The following is a 15,299-nucleotide window of genomic DNA, read 5'->3' as shown; positions in this document are numbered from 1 at the left end:
TACAAAAATTTTCTTTGAGTAACATGGGAGTTCAAGCAATTAAAAAACACTCTTTAAGTGCTAATCACCAAAAGATATTGAAAAACGAAAAGTCTTTCTTGACTGTGAAGTCTATGTTTAAAAACAAAGATGCAAGCTCAACAGACTCTCTACTTTTTCAGAATAACAGCAGTGATTCTAAAGATTCTCCAGTTCTTCAAATTAATAAAGATTCTTCAGCTCTTCAGACTAATAAAGATTTTTCAGTTCCTCAAACCAGTCAAATAATTATTGTATCCCATAAGAAGACACTTGATAAGCTTATTATCCAAAAGGAAGTAACAGCTGCTGAGATTTTATGGGCTCTCAACATTATAACAAAACATCACTCATTCAATTCTTGTGAATCTGATGGCAATATGTTTAGGATGATGTTTCCTGATAGCACAATTGATAGCAGCTTTGCAATGGATCCAGATAAAGCAAGCTATTAGATAAATTTTTATCTCACACCATATTTTGAAATTTTATTAACAGCAGAGCTTTCAATATGTAAGGTATTTGTTATTTGTTTTGACGAAGCACTGAACAAAATTGCACAAAAGGGACAAATATCTGCACATTCGTTTTTGGTGTGATTCGAAACAACAAGTTTGCACCCGATAATTGAATTCTGCATTTCTTCAAAAGTCTACTACAGAGAGTATGCTGGAAGTTTTTAAGGCCTGTATTAATCCACTTCCACTTGAAAAAATATTGTAAGTAAGCAAGTATGATCCTGCTGTGAATTGGAAGTTTTTGACACTTTTAAAATCATGCATTGAATTAAATGAAGATGCTCCTAAGATGATGAATATTGGATCATGTGGCCTTCACGTTATCCATGGTGCATTTCAAATGGGTCACAATAAAATAGGATGGCAGGTGACCCAGTTTCTGAGAGGAATATTCTATAATTTCAAAGATAGTCCTGCTAGACGAGCAGAGTATACTAACATATCTGGTAGCAACATTTTTCCAAAAAAGTTCTGCCAAATCAGGTGGCTGGAAAATCTTCCTTGTGTGGAGCGGGCCATATTAATTTTTGACAACATTAAAAGGTACATAGAAGGGGAAAAAAATTCTCAGCCATCCGGAATCTCAATAAAAATATCGAAGACTGTAAAGGATACGATAATGCTACCAAAATTAGCATCGTTTAAGCTAATTTCTGAAGAATTCCAACCTTTTCTTTTAAATTTTCAGACCTCCAAACCACTCAGTTCATACTTATATTCCAGTATATTTGAACTAACACAAAATCTTTTTTGGCGTCGTGTAAAAATGTCGGTTATAGAAAATGTGTTATAGAACACTGCAAAAAAAAAGGCAAGTATTGACTTAACAAGCAATGACAATCTATTAAGTGTTAATATTGTGAATATGGGTTTTGCAGCAAGTAAATATCTGAACTTGATAAAAATTAGTGAGAAAGAAAAGAGATATTTCAAGTTAGAATGTCGAAAACTCCTTTTGACAATGGTCGAAAAAAGTCCATTGTTGTATAGTATGACACAGAGCATTTCAAGTTTAGTTCCAGAATTGATCATTCAACATTTATCCATTGCTCAACAAAGTATGGATACCTGTCTGGGAATTCTCCATGTTAATAACTGGGTAGCTGAAACAATGGCAGAAAAAGCAAAAAAAGAATTATTGCTGTTTTGTGATGCTGCCAAAAAAAAAAGAAGAGCAAAAGAGTTTCTTAGAGTTTAATCCACAGCAAAAGAGATTAGATAATTTTTTTTGAAATATTTGCACAGAGAAGAAAATTTTGAAAATTTGTGGGAGGTTATAAAAATTGTTCTCATCCTCTCTCATGGTAATGCAACAGTCGAAGGGGGGTTTTCAATCAGTAAAAGCTTATTGGTTGAAAACCTCAATGAAGACTCTATTATTTCACAAAGGCGTGTGTATGATTATGTTTCATTTATAAATGGAATAAAAACATAGACATTAATGAAAAAAGCTAGATGTTCTAAAAGGATCTAGAACAAGATGGAGACATGCATTAGAAGCCAAAAAAAGAAAAAAACGAAGAGAATAAAAAAGCTGAAATTTCTAGAAAACAAATAAAAGAAAAGATAAATGATTTGAAATTAAGAAAATCGAAATTGACTAAAACTGCTGCAACAGAACTGAATGTTCTTGATTCAAAAATTGTCAAACAGCAAAATATGTCAAGAAATATTCTATAACATAGGAGCCCCTGAGTTTCTTCGGAATCTTACAGTATTACAGAAATAAATTTAAAAATACTGAAAGAAAAAGATATTTTCGATTTTATTTTTCTCACAAGTTGCATAATTTTTCAATCTGAATTTTTAATTGTATATACCGTATTTTTCGGCGGAAGAGCCGTGGCGCTATCGAAATAAAAGTTGTTTTTTTCCTACATGCGGCGCTTCCGATGCAGCGGCGCATCCGACGAAATATTTTTTTTTTAGTAGCAAAAAAATTTGTCAAGGAAAGTTATTTAAGATGAAATAATTTTCTGAAAGGACTATTAAAATAAATTAATAACGAAGTCGACGAAATATTCGCCTGTATCGCGATCTGCTGCAGAACATCGCCAATTCTTAGCAAACTTTCGGCAGCAGCCTGTAAGAAAAAAAATAAACGAAATAATAATTTTTAAAAAATATCGCATAAGGAGAAAATTTAAAAGGTATGCATCTTGTATCCACCCCCAGCTTAAGGAAAAATCGCAAGCTAGAAATCTATTTAGCGCCTTGGCAATTGTAATTTGAGCGAACAGAAAAGGAAGAATAGGACCCTAAATCCGACACTCACGGGACTGACGAAATGTCGAACTTCGGATCTCTTTCGGAAATTCCAATATGGCCCCCAAATATTACTATAATTCAATTCCACTGTTAATTTCAGAAAAACCAATAAATTTAGTCAAGTTTCGATCGTAGATTATGATGGAGTGAATTTAAAACTGGCCCATCTTAAGAGAAATTTTACTAATCAAAATAATAATCTATGTAATAAAATCAAGAAGAAATAATCAGAATCCTATGAAAAAGAAATAATCGTTTCTTCTTTGGAGCGAGATCATATTTCTCGTTTTTTCTTTTAGATAACATTTTGTTTCAGCAAAAGACGCTTACCTCGCAAGAAGAAGAAAAAAAAACTAACAGGGAACTACAAAAAAAAATTTTTTTTTAACAATTAATGCTAAGAAACTAACAATGAATAACAACAAAAAACAAGCTAAAAACTAATAACAATAAAAAAAAACTAAAAAAAACAAGCAAGAAACAATTAACAAGAAAAAATTAAAAGCTGCAAAATAAAAAAAATAATAATGAATCGAATAAAAAACCGCAAAAGGGATAGAATTCATTTTGTTGTCCACTTGGTAGTTTCAATGTCAACTGGGTGTGGCCATTTTATGGTAAAACAGAAGAGGGAAATTTGGGGGTAAAGCACAAGCACAGCTGTCAAGATTGATTGATCAGTTTTTTCCAACTTCTATTTCTTTATTTTGTTCATTGGAAATGCAAGTGTTTTTACTTCTCACTTCATTTTAAACTGCTTTAGAAACAGATGTTTCCTTTGACACAGATTTATTATTTTTTTTTTCAAGCTTCTTTTTTATTTTTAAAAGATAAAATAAAGTAAGTTACAGTTACTTCAACAGAATAAAATTCCAAATAAAAAGAATATAGCTGATTTTTTTTGTCTTATCAATATAAATTTCTTAAAAAAAAAAAAAAAGATTAGATCAGATTAAGTGCTGAATTTTGGAATGCTGGATTAGGGGTCCCATACCCTTTTCTTTTCCCCAACCCCTTTTAAATATAACTGGTTGATTCCTCCTAAACAGCTCCAATAGAAATGACACGTGGAGGAGGTGGGGTACACCCCTCTTTAAGCATTTTCTTCTCTCTTTCTAAGTTGAGTTACATTGGGTTACTTCCATTGAAGGAGACGGCATTCTACCCACTAAAATACCACCCTCAAAGATTGTGAAAGTGAAACTTATTTCCCCTTCTCTCATTCCTTCAGAATTTTTTTGGGGCCTGCTTAGTTATTTCTTATTCTTGTTATTATTAGTTATTTCGTTATTATTAGCTGTTTCGTTATTATGTATTAGTTTTTCCTCAAATTGTTAACGGTAATAAATTTTAAAATCTTTCTTTTAATAAATTTTTATTTTATTTTTCTTATTACATTGTTTTACGGATTTCTGTAATCAGTTTAGCCTTAATTCAGCTACTGAACATATAAATATTTTTTTGCTGTTCTTCTGTTTTTTGGCGCGGTGCCAACTGGTAAGAACAACTTTATTTTATATAGTTTTGTTGTTTTCTTTTTTTTTTTGCTGAAAGAGAAAACTTTTTTTGTTGCTTTTTTTTTGCTGAAAAAGAAATTTTTTATAATAATTCAGAAATTAAAACTTTACTTTATGAAATGCATAAAAAAATTTAATTTTTTATTATACAGATATTCTAAATGGTAATTCAAAGGGCTCTTCTAAAAGGATGCTGATATACGAGGTTTAGCGCCATTGCGGCGCTTGCGCCAGAGCGGCGCTTACTATAACTTTCTTTTAAAAAATTTCATTTTTATCGAGGTGCGGCGCTTTTGTCGAAAAATACGGTAATTAACTTTTTTGCCCTTTATATTTCAATATTATCTTTTAAAAGAAAAGTCAGTTTGAAGTGAATTGATGATTTTTAAAAATTAATAACTTAATGTAACAAATGTTCTAGTATGTTTTAAGAGTAAATATTATTTGAGGATACTGATACATATCTCAGAGATTAGATTAGCCCTTCATATCCTGACAACACTCATGCATTTGGTTCCACTTAACATGAAATAAAATAATATTTCCATAATCAAACAGATTTTCTTGATCTTTTTATTTAAATAGTTTTCGTATCTAACTGCAAATACACACTAAAAGTTTAATCTAATCATGATAATTATAATCTAATCATGATAATTAAAAATATGTTTCACAAGATTTCTGAAAATGTAATTTGGGATATAAAGTGCTAGTATTATGCAATTCCACTTCAATATATAAGTGTTTATCCTATTCAATATATGATACTTATGACTGAGTAGCATATTATTACTAATTGAAACTGCAATGTTAAAAGTTTTGTTGGAATGGGAAATGGCGGGTCAGGAATTTTATTGTAAAAGGTCAGGAAAAACCTGCAAAAGTCAGGATATTACTTTCTCTAAATAGTATAGGAACCCTGCATTGATTTACAAGGAAGATCAATTGCTTCGTTAGCTCTTAAATTGAAATCTAAAATTGCTTTTATGCCTGCCCTGTAGCATATAACTAATAGCGGGAAATTCACAAACAATAAAATCGAAATTGCACATCAAGATTGTTCTTGCTTTTTTGGAACTATTTTTTGTGGTTTATATTGTTGAAGAAAGATGCATCGAGAATATGAAATCGAGCGTCGAGAATATGATGTCTCTTCTGTATTCAGAATATTTTTCTCCTTGTGTTTGTGCTTAGTAATATATGAATAAAATAATATTCCCAGTTTTGATTTTTTAGAAAAAGCTTAATTTTAGAAACTTTTTTTATAAGAAGCTAGTTTTCTGTTTTAATTTCATTTAAGGTTAATAAAATTTTATTAAAGTTTGCTTTTGTTAAGTCTGTGAAATATGTTACATGAATAAAACTTGGATCCTTTTTTAATTTGATTTATTTTATATTTAGAAAATTGAAAATAATTTTGTCAAGCCACCTGGATATTATGTCAGTAATTCTTATGGTTTATTTCCTGCTCCATTACCTCAAGACAGTGAAATGATTGAAAGTGTTCAATCATACTTCCATTTTATTGGAACTTTTCTTGCCAAAGCCTTACAAGATAATAGATTGGTTGACTTGCCTCTTTCACGTCCGTTTTTGAAAATTATGTGCCATGGTGAAGTTTTGAGCAAAATAAGAGATAGGTAAATTACATTTCTTATTTAAGTCTACTATCTTTGCTTACTAAATACAATAAATAATCTTATAATCTTTTACAGAGAGTCATTATCTAGCCCATCAGTAGCAGAAATGGTGTCTTCATTTACTGAAGATGATCTGTATGTAGTGTTATCTGAGGAACAAATGAAGAAAAATAAAAAATCTAAGAAACCGTTACCAGAACACTCTTATTCATGGTTTTATGGCATTCTTGGTTATGAAGATTTCTTAGAAGTAAGTAAATTGACGTATAAAAAAATTTCAACTTAGAATTTGTTTGTGCTTACTAATAATACAAGTGAAAGAAAAATAATAATAAATATGTTTTTTGTATAATAGTTATCGAATGCTAAAAAAATTAATAGTATAAGGAATTTTTTTCTAGGATATATATTTTAACATCAATTCAGTGTTGTTAATATTACAAATTACACGTTTCAAACTACTTTAATATATAAAAGTTTAAGAAATTGTACAAGCTTCAATTAAATTCTTTTTTTAAAATTTTTTGCCTTTAAGTATATCTTAAAAAACTGACATCGAATTTACTAGAGATGCATTTGTTACAAAAGTTTGCAATGAACGAAACAATATGAAAAATTAAAGTATTTTCTTTCTGGAGCGTGCTTTTCTATTATATGTGTTATTATTTATTTTTGACCTTAAATAGATTATTGTGTTCTTATAAATATTGAAGATTTTTCTTCAAATTTGTAATACCATTTTGCCAATCAGTTATATAATATTATTGACTCTTAAGTACTTTTTTTTCCTAACAGGTTAATGAATTACAAGCTAAGTTCCTGAAGCAACTTCAAGATTTAGCTTCTAAAAAACATTTAATTTTAGCTGACCGAAATCTTTTAAAAGAAGATCGTATAAATCAATTAAAAAACTTATGCATACCAATGCCTAATGCTCCTGGAATGGCTGTCAAGTTAGAAGATTTAACGTAAGGATATTTTTAAAATGTTCAATAATAGTATTATATTTTATTCTAAAATATTGAGACCTGACAGTGGAATTTCATAAATACTTATAAAAGACTTAATTATATTCTCTTAATTAAAATAATTAGTATGATAAAAAAACACTTTATTTAAAAAACTTTTAAAACTATGCTTTTATTTTATGAAGCATGTTGCTAATTTATTTATTTTGTTATAACTTGAATATATGAGCTTTGCTAGGTTAAATTTAGAGCTATTATGATTTTAAACTCTGAGTATGCTAATTAATTAATGTCAATAAAAATTCATAAGATCAGATTCAAGGTATTTTTTCCAAGTTAACTTTCCTTTTTTTATTGATTTGGATTTTTTTACCTTACCATTAAAATATAGTGAAATTGCTACAGATTTATAAAATATTTCTCAAATAATTTAATCATGAGAGTGTTTGTGCTATGTTATGTTAATTTTACTATTCACATGATTTATAAAAGACTTTACAATCAATTATAAAACTTGTTCATTATTTAATCCTTTAATGGTTAAAGCAATTTTGAGTTGTTAGTTATAAAGGTTACATAATTTTAAGCAAAATACGAACTTTCCACCATATCTATCAAATATTTGTTTTGGAGAAGAAAAAAAATTACAAAAAAAAAAGTTTTCAACTTTTCATTGTATTTACTATTTTGATAAGTTAAATATCCCTATTGTTTTTTAGTTTAACATTCCAGTACTTTCCACCATCAGAAGTCTATAATTTCACTGCTGTTGACTTAAAACCAAGCGGAGAAAATATTGTATGTATTATCAGTGTGTTTCATTCTTATATATCAATTATATATATCTCAAATAATTATATCCCAAACAATATATCTCAAATAATTAGATCTATCATAAGTAATAAAGAATAGGCCATTCAGCTTTTATATATAACTGTCTGTTGTAAAGTCAATCTATTTACATCAATCTAATGCAACTAACTTGTTTTCATCACATCATTGGGAATTCTTAACATAAAAAAAAGTTAATGTAAGTTATTAAAATATTGACAAATATAGAAAACAAGAATTATATATATAAGATTATGACATTGTCTTTTGGGGAAAAATATTTAGTTATTCTATATTAATTTAGAAATAAATACTTTATTTGCTGTAAATTTCTGACTCTGCTCCTACCTAATTTTTAATAAAAATGTCACGATGTTCACATCTTGATAGGGTGGCCTTTTTATGTTCCCAACATGGGTTTTTTGTTTTTGACAAGTGGATCAGCAGGTTGTAAGAGGCTTGTACAAGCTGTTAAGGTTTTTTATCCTCCCTGAAATAAGTGGATCCGTATGGATCTCCGTTTTGTCAAAAACAAGTAACCTTTGCAAATCATCCTGATTGCCTCTCTTCCAAATCTTGTCTACCAAGGCTCCGTCAATGGTAGAGCGGAATTCTTAAATCTTGCCCGTTCAGGAGTGGGGTGTGGCTATTCAGTACCTTGATAATAAATGTGAAGTTTTGATGGCTAGATGCCATTGCCTCTAATGCCACTCAAAATCTTCTCTTCTTATATCCTGTTTTAGAAATTCTTATTTTATGATTTCACTTTAAAATGGTTCGTGAATATGGCTCATCAAATCGTGCCATTGTTTGATCTGTGTTTGCCATATTAAAATTTGTGTAGTCATTTTTTACACACATAGATTGAAGGGCTTGAAGAAATCCATTTACAGCATTCACATAGTTGAAAGATAGTGTCTGAATCACATTCATACCTCCTTTCACACATGGAGATATTAAATCTTCTTTATCACTGTTTAATATACATAAAAGTCTTAAAATCATTAAAGCTAAGGGCTTTCATACTTCTCTAGTCTCCTATTTGAAAATGCTAAGCCGTTTTCATATTTTTTTTCAAAAAAATAAATAAAATAAAGGCAACTTATCCAATTTTTCTGAAAATGGCTTCTGGCTAGTCGTTAATATCCATGATTTTTTTTCTCTGTAGTGTTGATTCAATCTTTGATGCATTTTCTGTCAATGTTAAAATGTTTGTGATGATGTCTTCATTACCTTTATGCTATTTAATAACTTCTAGTTCATTTGCTACTGTGTAAGAACTTATTTTTGTCATCCTGGCTCAAAAAATTGGCATCAGTACTATCTGAGAAAAGATTTGAAACTGAGACTGATTTTCGCATTGCCCTATTCCTTCCTCCCCCATTCAATCAGGGAGAATTCTGATAAGAAAGCAATCTGTTTCATCTTCTCAACCCCTATCCAACTCTAAAATTTCTTTTTTACATGCTAACTCCCAAATTTTTAGATACCTAGATAGAGGCTATGACTTCACAAGTTGTTAATAAAGCGAGCATTTTCACCCCAGTTCATTGACAGATGATTTTGGGTGAAGTCAAACGGCTAGTGACCTCAGCAGATATGTTCTCTAGAACCTGTTTTCAGTTCTTCGTTTTATTCCAGTTGAAAGAGTAGAAATAGTCGAGGGAGTCAGGATATTTAGAAGCTGTCGGTCGATGTGTGAGGTGGAGCGGGGCTTATTTTGATGAAATTATAGGTGGGGGTTTGTTTGGTATTTTACTGTGTTGTATAATAGTTTTAAACATAACTTTTTCTTACTTCACAATGTTTTCCCATAAAAATATGCCAATTTTTATGTGCTTAAGAATAGACTTGTTTACCATTAAATTAATTGGAATATCATTAAATTAAATCATTCTTACCTTAAAAAAAATTATTAAAAAAATTATTCTTACCTTTCATTTTTAAAAAAATTTATTCTTTCCTTAAGTATGAGAGAGATGCATTTCATCCTTACTTATTAAAAAAATAATTCTTTGCTAAATAAATTTTAATTATTGATATTCTTTTTATATTTTTAAAAAAAAGTATCTTTGTTTCAGCTTGTATCACTGGAAAACGTTGAAGAATATATTGAATTAATGACTGATTTTTGTCTACATAAAGGCATTCGTAAGCAACTTGAAGCATTTAAAGGTAATTTACCACTAACTCTTATTAATTTGTCTGAATTTTATAAGTTCATCAATGATCAACAGATAAATAACTGTTTCTACATTAATTTTAAAACAGGAATCTAAAGCATTACTCTCATTATACAGCTAAGGAAGTATAGAAATGTGAAATTTTTTTCAGAAACATGCAGAAGATCAAAAATCTATAAACGCATTTGTCAAATATTTCCAAAAGATTTCTTTAATGATACCAAATTTGATCCTTATCCCCAAGGGTTGGGCAATATAAATATATATATATAAATATCAATGTCTTGATACCCCTGTTTCATATTGCAGATTTGACTTGTGCTTAAAATTTTACCTTTGGTATGGTTTTGCATGTTGGTTCATAGATGGCATTATAATCAATGAGAATTAAAATGAGATACAATTTGTTTAAAATAGAATTATCTCGAGAAGCACATCAGATTAAAAGCAATGGTTTTGGTAGATATTTTGAAAAAAATAAATAAACATATCAAAAGACACCAAATTTGAATCTCTGTAATTAAGGCAGGAGGCAACTAAAAAATTTTAAATAAGAAGCAACTTTTTTTTTTAAATTTTCAGATTTGATTTCTCTATTGAAAAACAATTTCACTTGCTTATTTAATTAGTAATGTTGTGTTAAAAAGTCTTCTCATTGATTCTGCATTTTAAGTAAATAAAAATAAGATTGAAAGACTACTCTACTAGAAACTAGACTTTGCTCCTTTCTTAGTGGGTTGGGGATGAGTTTGCTATTGCTAGATAATTTTTTCCAAAGTATCAAACATGTTCATTTTTATTTGATCTGTAATTCTCAAGCTCTCCATTAAGCAATTTGTAATATATTTTCATTTTGTTGATTACAGCTTAGTCTGTGTATCAAAATGCAAAAACCTGTAAGTCAAATTGAGTACTTAATTCTGAAATATCCAAATTTGCAATAAAGAAGAGAGGCTTGTATTAAATAATTTAAAAAATTCATGTTTGGTATCATTGAATAAATCTTTTTAAAGTATTTATCATACAAATCTTTTTATTCGACATATATTTTGTGAAACATTTGTTTTCAAATTTTTTGAATGCCTTGTACAGCCAGAAAATGTAAGTTTCAAGGAAATGAATATTTAAAATTTTTTTTAAAGCTGGATTTAATGTTGTTTTCCCAATGGAGAAACTTGGTGCTTTCAGTCCTGAGGAAGTAAGATTGATGTTATGTGGTGATCAAAACCCTTCTTGGTCTAGGGAAGACATTCTTGCTTATACAGAGCCAAAATTAGGATTTACAAAAGATAGGTAGGAAACATAATTTTGTGTGTTTTGCTTTTGTTGTAAGTTATGGAAAATAGAAATGTGGATCAATTTTTCGAAAAAACTTTTCAAACTAGCTATTTTTGTTTTTGATGTATTCATTAAAAATGAAACCTTCCATAACAGTTTTTCAGGCACCGATTTTTTACATTTTATCGTTTAGCTAATCTTAGTTTGTCTTTAAAGTATAAAGGGTGGCAATTTCAATGTACAAAACACAAAACATTTGCGAAATTTGTTCGCTGTTTTTACAGAAACGTTTATTAAAATTTATAGATTTGTTAAAAAAAGCCTTGCTATCTAATATTCATATTTTTAAAGTAATTTTCTATACTTCTATATTTGAAACTATTCTCTATATTTGAAACTATTTGGAGCTAAATGGATTCTCTATAAATTGAAAGTAGCCTTTGCATCATATATTCAACATTTAAAACTGCTACAATACTTCTTTAGAGTTAAATTATAGCAATTACACAGCTGCAAACTATGACCCATTTTGTGGAAGTTTTCTACATTTTTGCTATGTTTTCGGTGCCGAGACTCAAATCTTCTGCCTTCTATTAATCTGTCCATTGAATTTACCCTCCTCATTTTGTTCACTCAATATTGCATTAAATGCTGTTTTGTGATTCAAAAATTTAAATATTACAGAAGCAAAATATGAATTTTGGTGAATATAGGACTTCACCATAGTTTGTATGCACCGTTTAAGAAATTAACTGATGTCAATTTTGTTATAAAAAAGTTGAAAATGTCTTTATATTAGTTTCAACTATCGAAATAAATTTTCATATCTATCACCATCCGATCAATATTACTTTGAGAAAATAGAATATCCTGGTAGCTACAATTGTTGAATTTGTATTTTTTAGCATGTAGTTTATTTTAATTGGGTCTGGGAGTTTAAAGGGATGCAACTAACGAACAAAACAATCACAAAATTTTTTGACTGTTAAAAAAATATATTGATATATTTACAAGAAATAATACTTTCTTACTTTTTTACAGACAATTTTCTATTATTCAGGCTTGTTATTAATTATATTCATAATTGAAATTTTTTCTAAGTGCAGAACTAATTTGTGTAGTTTTTGGGAATTAAATATAGTGGTCTTTTATAAATTGAAACCTGGCTTTGGATCTTATAATTTATTAATAATATATTAATTATTAAAAAATGCAAATCAACATGTAATAATGCTGCAATAATTGCTAAAATTGAATCTATTTTTGTCAAGTCTAACATATGCGTAACACAAGGTATAATATTAATTTCTTGTTTTAGGTAGACTGAAATTTAAATTGTTTTATAATCTTTGCATTCTGTTTATTTATGTTGAATTACAAATATATAAAAATTAGTGCATCAAATAAAGTGAACTTTTATAAAACAATTATTAGTAAAAAAATTTATAAATTAAAAGTTTTAATAACTTTTTTAAAATTGTTTCTTAGCTTCAAGTTTCCTAAGTCTTCTGTAATACTGTTACTATTGTTAAAGTAAATTTCTTCCACTTGAAGTCTTTTTCGTTAGAAATGAAAAAAAAATTAAAATAAAAATCAGAAATAAAATGCATAATTTTTATAATCTCTTGTAACTGCTCTAGGCTACTCCAAACTACCAAAAATCCAGTCACATCACTTATTAATACTTCTCCATTTTTACAAATGTGATGTATGTGATAATAATATCTATCACATCACTTATAATTACTCAACTGTATTTCGAAATATCAGACATAATACTCTTTGCATGTATGTTCTTGTATATTAACAGGAATGAGTCTTTTTTTTTTAGCACATCATCATGTTAATAATATTCTATGGCTATATGCGTCCCGCGTGCATTTTTTTTTTTTTTTTGCTCAAATTTCAGGGGTTTTTTTAATTATTTAAAATGTGTTTTGCACATACCATTTTAGATTGATGTTTTCAGTTTTTTACTAAACTCATCATTGTATGTAGAACATTTTTTGTAACTGTAAGTTTTCAGTTTATTGAGATTTCTCTCCCTCTTTTAGTCAAGGATTTCAAAATTTTGTTAATGTGTTAATTAAGATGGATGGCAAAGAACGAAAATCTTTTCTACAGTTTGCCACTGGTTGCTCATCATTGCCTCCTGGTGGCTTAGCCAATCTTCACCCAAGATTAACTGTTGTTCGAAAAGTGGATGCAACAGATGGCAGCTATCCCTCTGTAAATACTTGTGCTCATTATTTGAAGCTACCTGATTATTCATCTGAAGAAATTATGAAAGAAAGGCTTTTAGCGGCAACTAGAGAAAAAGGTTTTCATTTGAACTGATTTAAAATTGTTTTAGTTTTACAGTTTCTTTAATTGTATCTACATTTAAAGCATCAAATCTACGAAAGGATTTACTGCCTGAATTCTCAGGAACTGTTGACTGAGAAATTACACAGGAATTTTGTGTGCCTCCCCTAGTCCTCCAAATATATTTAATCATGAGAGCTTCCTTATATTTAGATAAGTACTTTAAAACTGTTGAAGTACCTATTATACTTTTGAAAAAGAAAAGGTTCATTAACTGCCTTTCCAAAGTGGTGCCTCATGATTTGCTACAGCATTGCTGTTGCAGAGTGTAAATATCTTTCATGTCATACGATTGTGATATTGCTGTGTATAGCAGTTGATGGGATTAATGAATTCCATTGACTATAATGAATTGTCTATTTAAAAGTATGTTAAATAGTTTTCTTTACAAAGTCAATTTAATAATGATCTGTTATGTAATAAAAATAATTATTGCAGATTTCTCAGAATTAAACTATTTTATCCTGTTTGCTGAACTGTGTGTAGCAACAGGATAGTCCATTCCATATGCAAGGGACATATGTATTTGTTTTATTTGTATAATTTAAATAATGAATTGAATCCTCCTAATAATTAAATGAATTGATCTTATTTATTGAAGTAATAATCTATATGATTCAATCTTTTTTTTTTTTTTTTTTTTTTTTTGTAAAATTTAGATAATGTTTTATTTGTATAATTTAAATAATGTGTTGAATCTTCATAATAATTAAATGAATTAATCTTATTGATTGAAGTAATAATCTACATGATTCAATCTTTTTTTTTCTTTTCTTTTGTAAAATTTAAATAATGTTTTATTTGTATAATTTGAATAATGTATTGAATCTTCCAAATAATTAAATGAGTTAATCTTATTTATTGAAGTAATAATCTGCATGATTCAATCTTTTTTTAGTAAAATTTAAATATTCTATTTAATTTCTAACTTTACTCTTATTTAACATTTTTATAATTGAAAGTTTTATACAAATTTATTTCTATATTTTAAGTATCATAGTTAATTATCTGTATAATTTTAAAATTCAAATGCAATTCTGGAATATCAAGTTTAAAATTGTATATTTTTTTATAATTGCAGTTGTTGGAAGCTAAGCTATTTCATTAGATAGTGTAATAATAATTGTGATATGAAAAGTAATGAAAAAAAAGCTAATAACTTCTCTAAATAAAGATTCTTTAAAAATGTTTACTTAGATCTTTTCTTTTACACTGTTTTTATTTTTCGACACCATATTCTTTTATGAATCATATTTGAGTGACAACATTGGGAAATTTTATTTCTTGCGATATTTATTTTGTGTTAACCCTGGGGAAGTAGACATTTCTTTTTTTTTTTTTTTTTGAAATTTGTTTGCTTCTTTGCATGAATGTATAGCTAATAATGGCCATTAGTTATCTTTTTTATTTTTGATAACGAGATGATTATAAAAGCATGAATTGTTAGCTATATTATTTCCATTTTGAAAAAAAAACTTTTTTTTTTGTAAAGCTATTTGGTTTATTTCATTGTAAGTTAACAGAAAAAAATATTTCATAAGAATGAAACTTTGTTGTGAACATAAAATGGTGCTGTGAACAGAGTCAAATGCATTTTGTCTTTAATAGTCAGAACTAGAAAATATTTTGTTTTTTTAATTGAGAAAAAAATGTAATCTGGAAATTTTAGTGGTTACAATACAGATAGTTTGCTGGAATAAATAATTTTTTTAGG

At 28.2% G+C, this 15,299-nt stretch overlaps 1 protein-coding gene across 2 annotated transcripts in view; it reads left to right on the top strand.

Annotated features, from left to right (window-relative positions):
• The window catches only part of LOC107453213 (ubiquitin fusion-degradation 4-like), a 158,249-nt gene extending 143,474 nt beyond the window's left edge, over positions 1-14,775 (top strand). For both annotated transcript variants that reach the window (XM_071187446.1, XM_071187447.1), the window contains 7 exons: positions 5,723-5,961; positions 6,037-6,211; positions 6,757-6,929; positions 7,649-7,727; positions 9,842-9,935; positions 11,086-11,236; positions 13,276-14,775. In XM_071187446.1, the coding sequence (XP_071043547.1) occupies positions 5,723-5,961; positions 6,037-6,211; positions 6,757-6,929; positions 7,649-7,727; positions 9,842-9,935; positions 11,086-11,236; positions 13,276-13,558 (1,194 nt within the window). In that variant the 3' untranslated portion in view covers positions 13,559-14,775. The remainder of the gene's footprint in view (positions 1-5,722; positions 5,962-6,036; positions 6,212-6,756; positions 6,930-7,648; positions 7,728-9,841; positions 9,936-11,085; positions 11,237-13,275) is intronic.
• Positions 14,776-15,299: the final 524 nt, after the last annotated feature.

The sequence above is a fragment of the Parasteatoda tepidariorum genome, chromosome X1, assembly GCF_043381705.1.
Source record: "Parasteatoda tepidariorum isolate YZ-2023 chromosome X1, CAS_Ptep_4.0, whole genome shotgun sequence".
Taxonomy (NCBI): Eukaryota; Metazoa; Arthropoda; class Arachnida; order Araneae; family Theridiidae; genus Parasteatoda; species Parasteatoda tepidariorum.
Note: the sequence above shows the minus strand (reverse complement) of the source record. Positions and strands in the feature narration are given on the sequence as shown.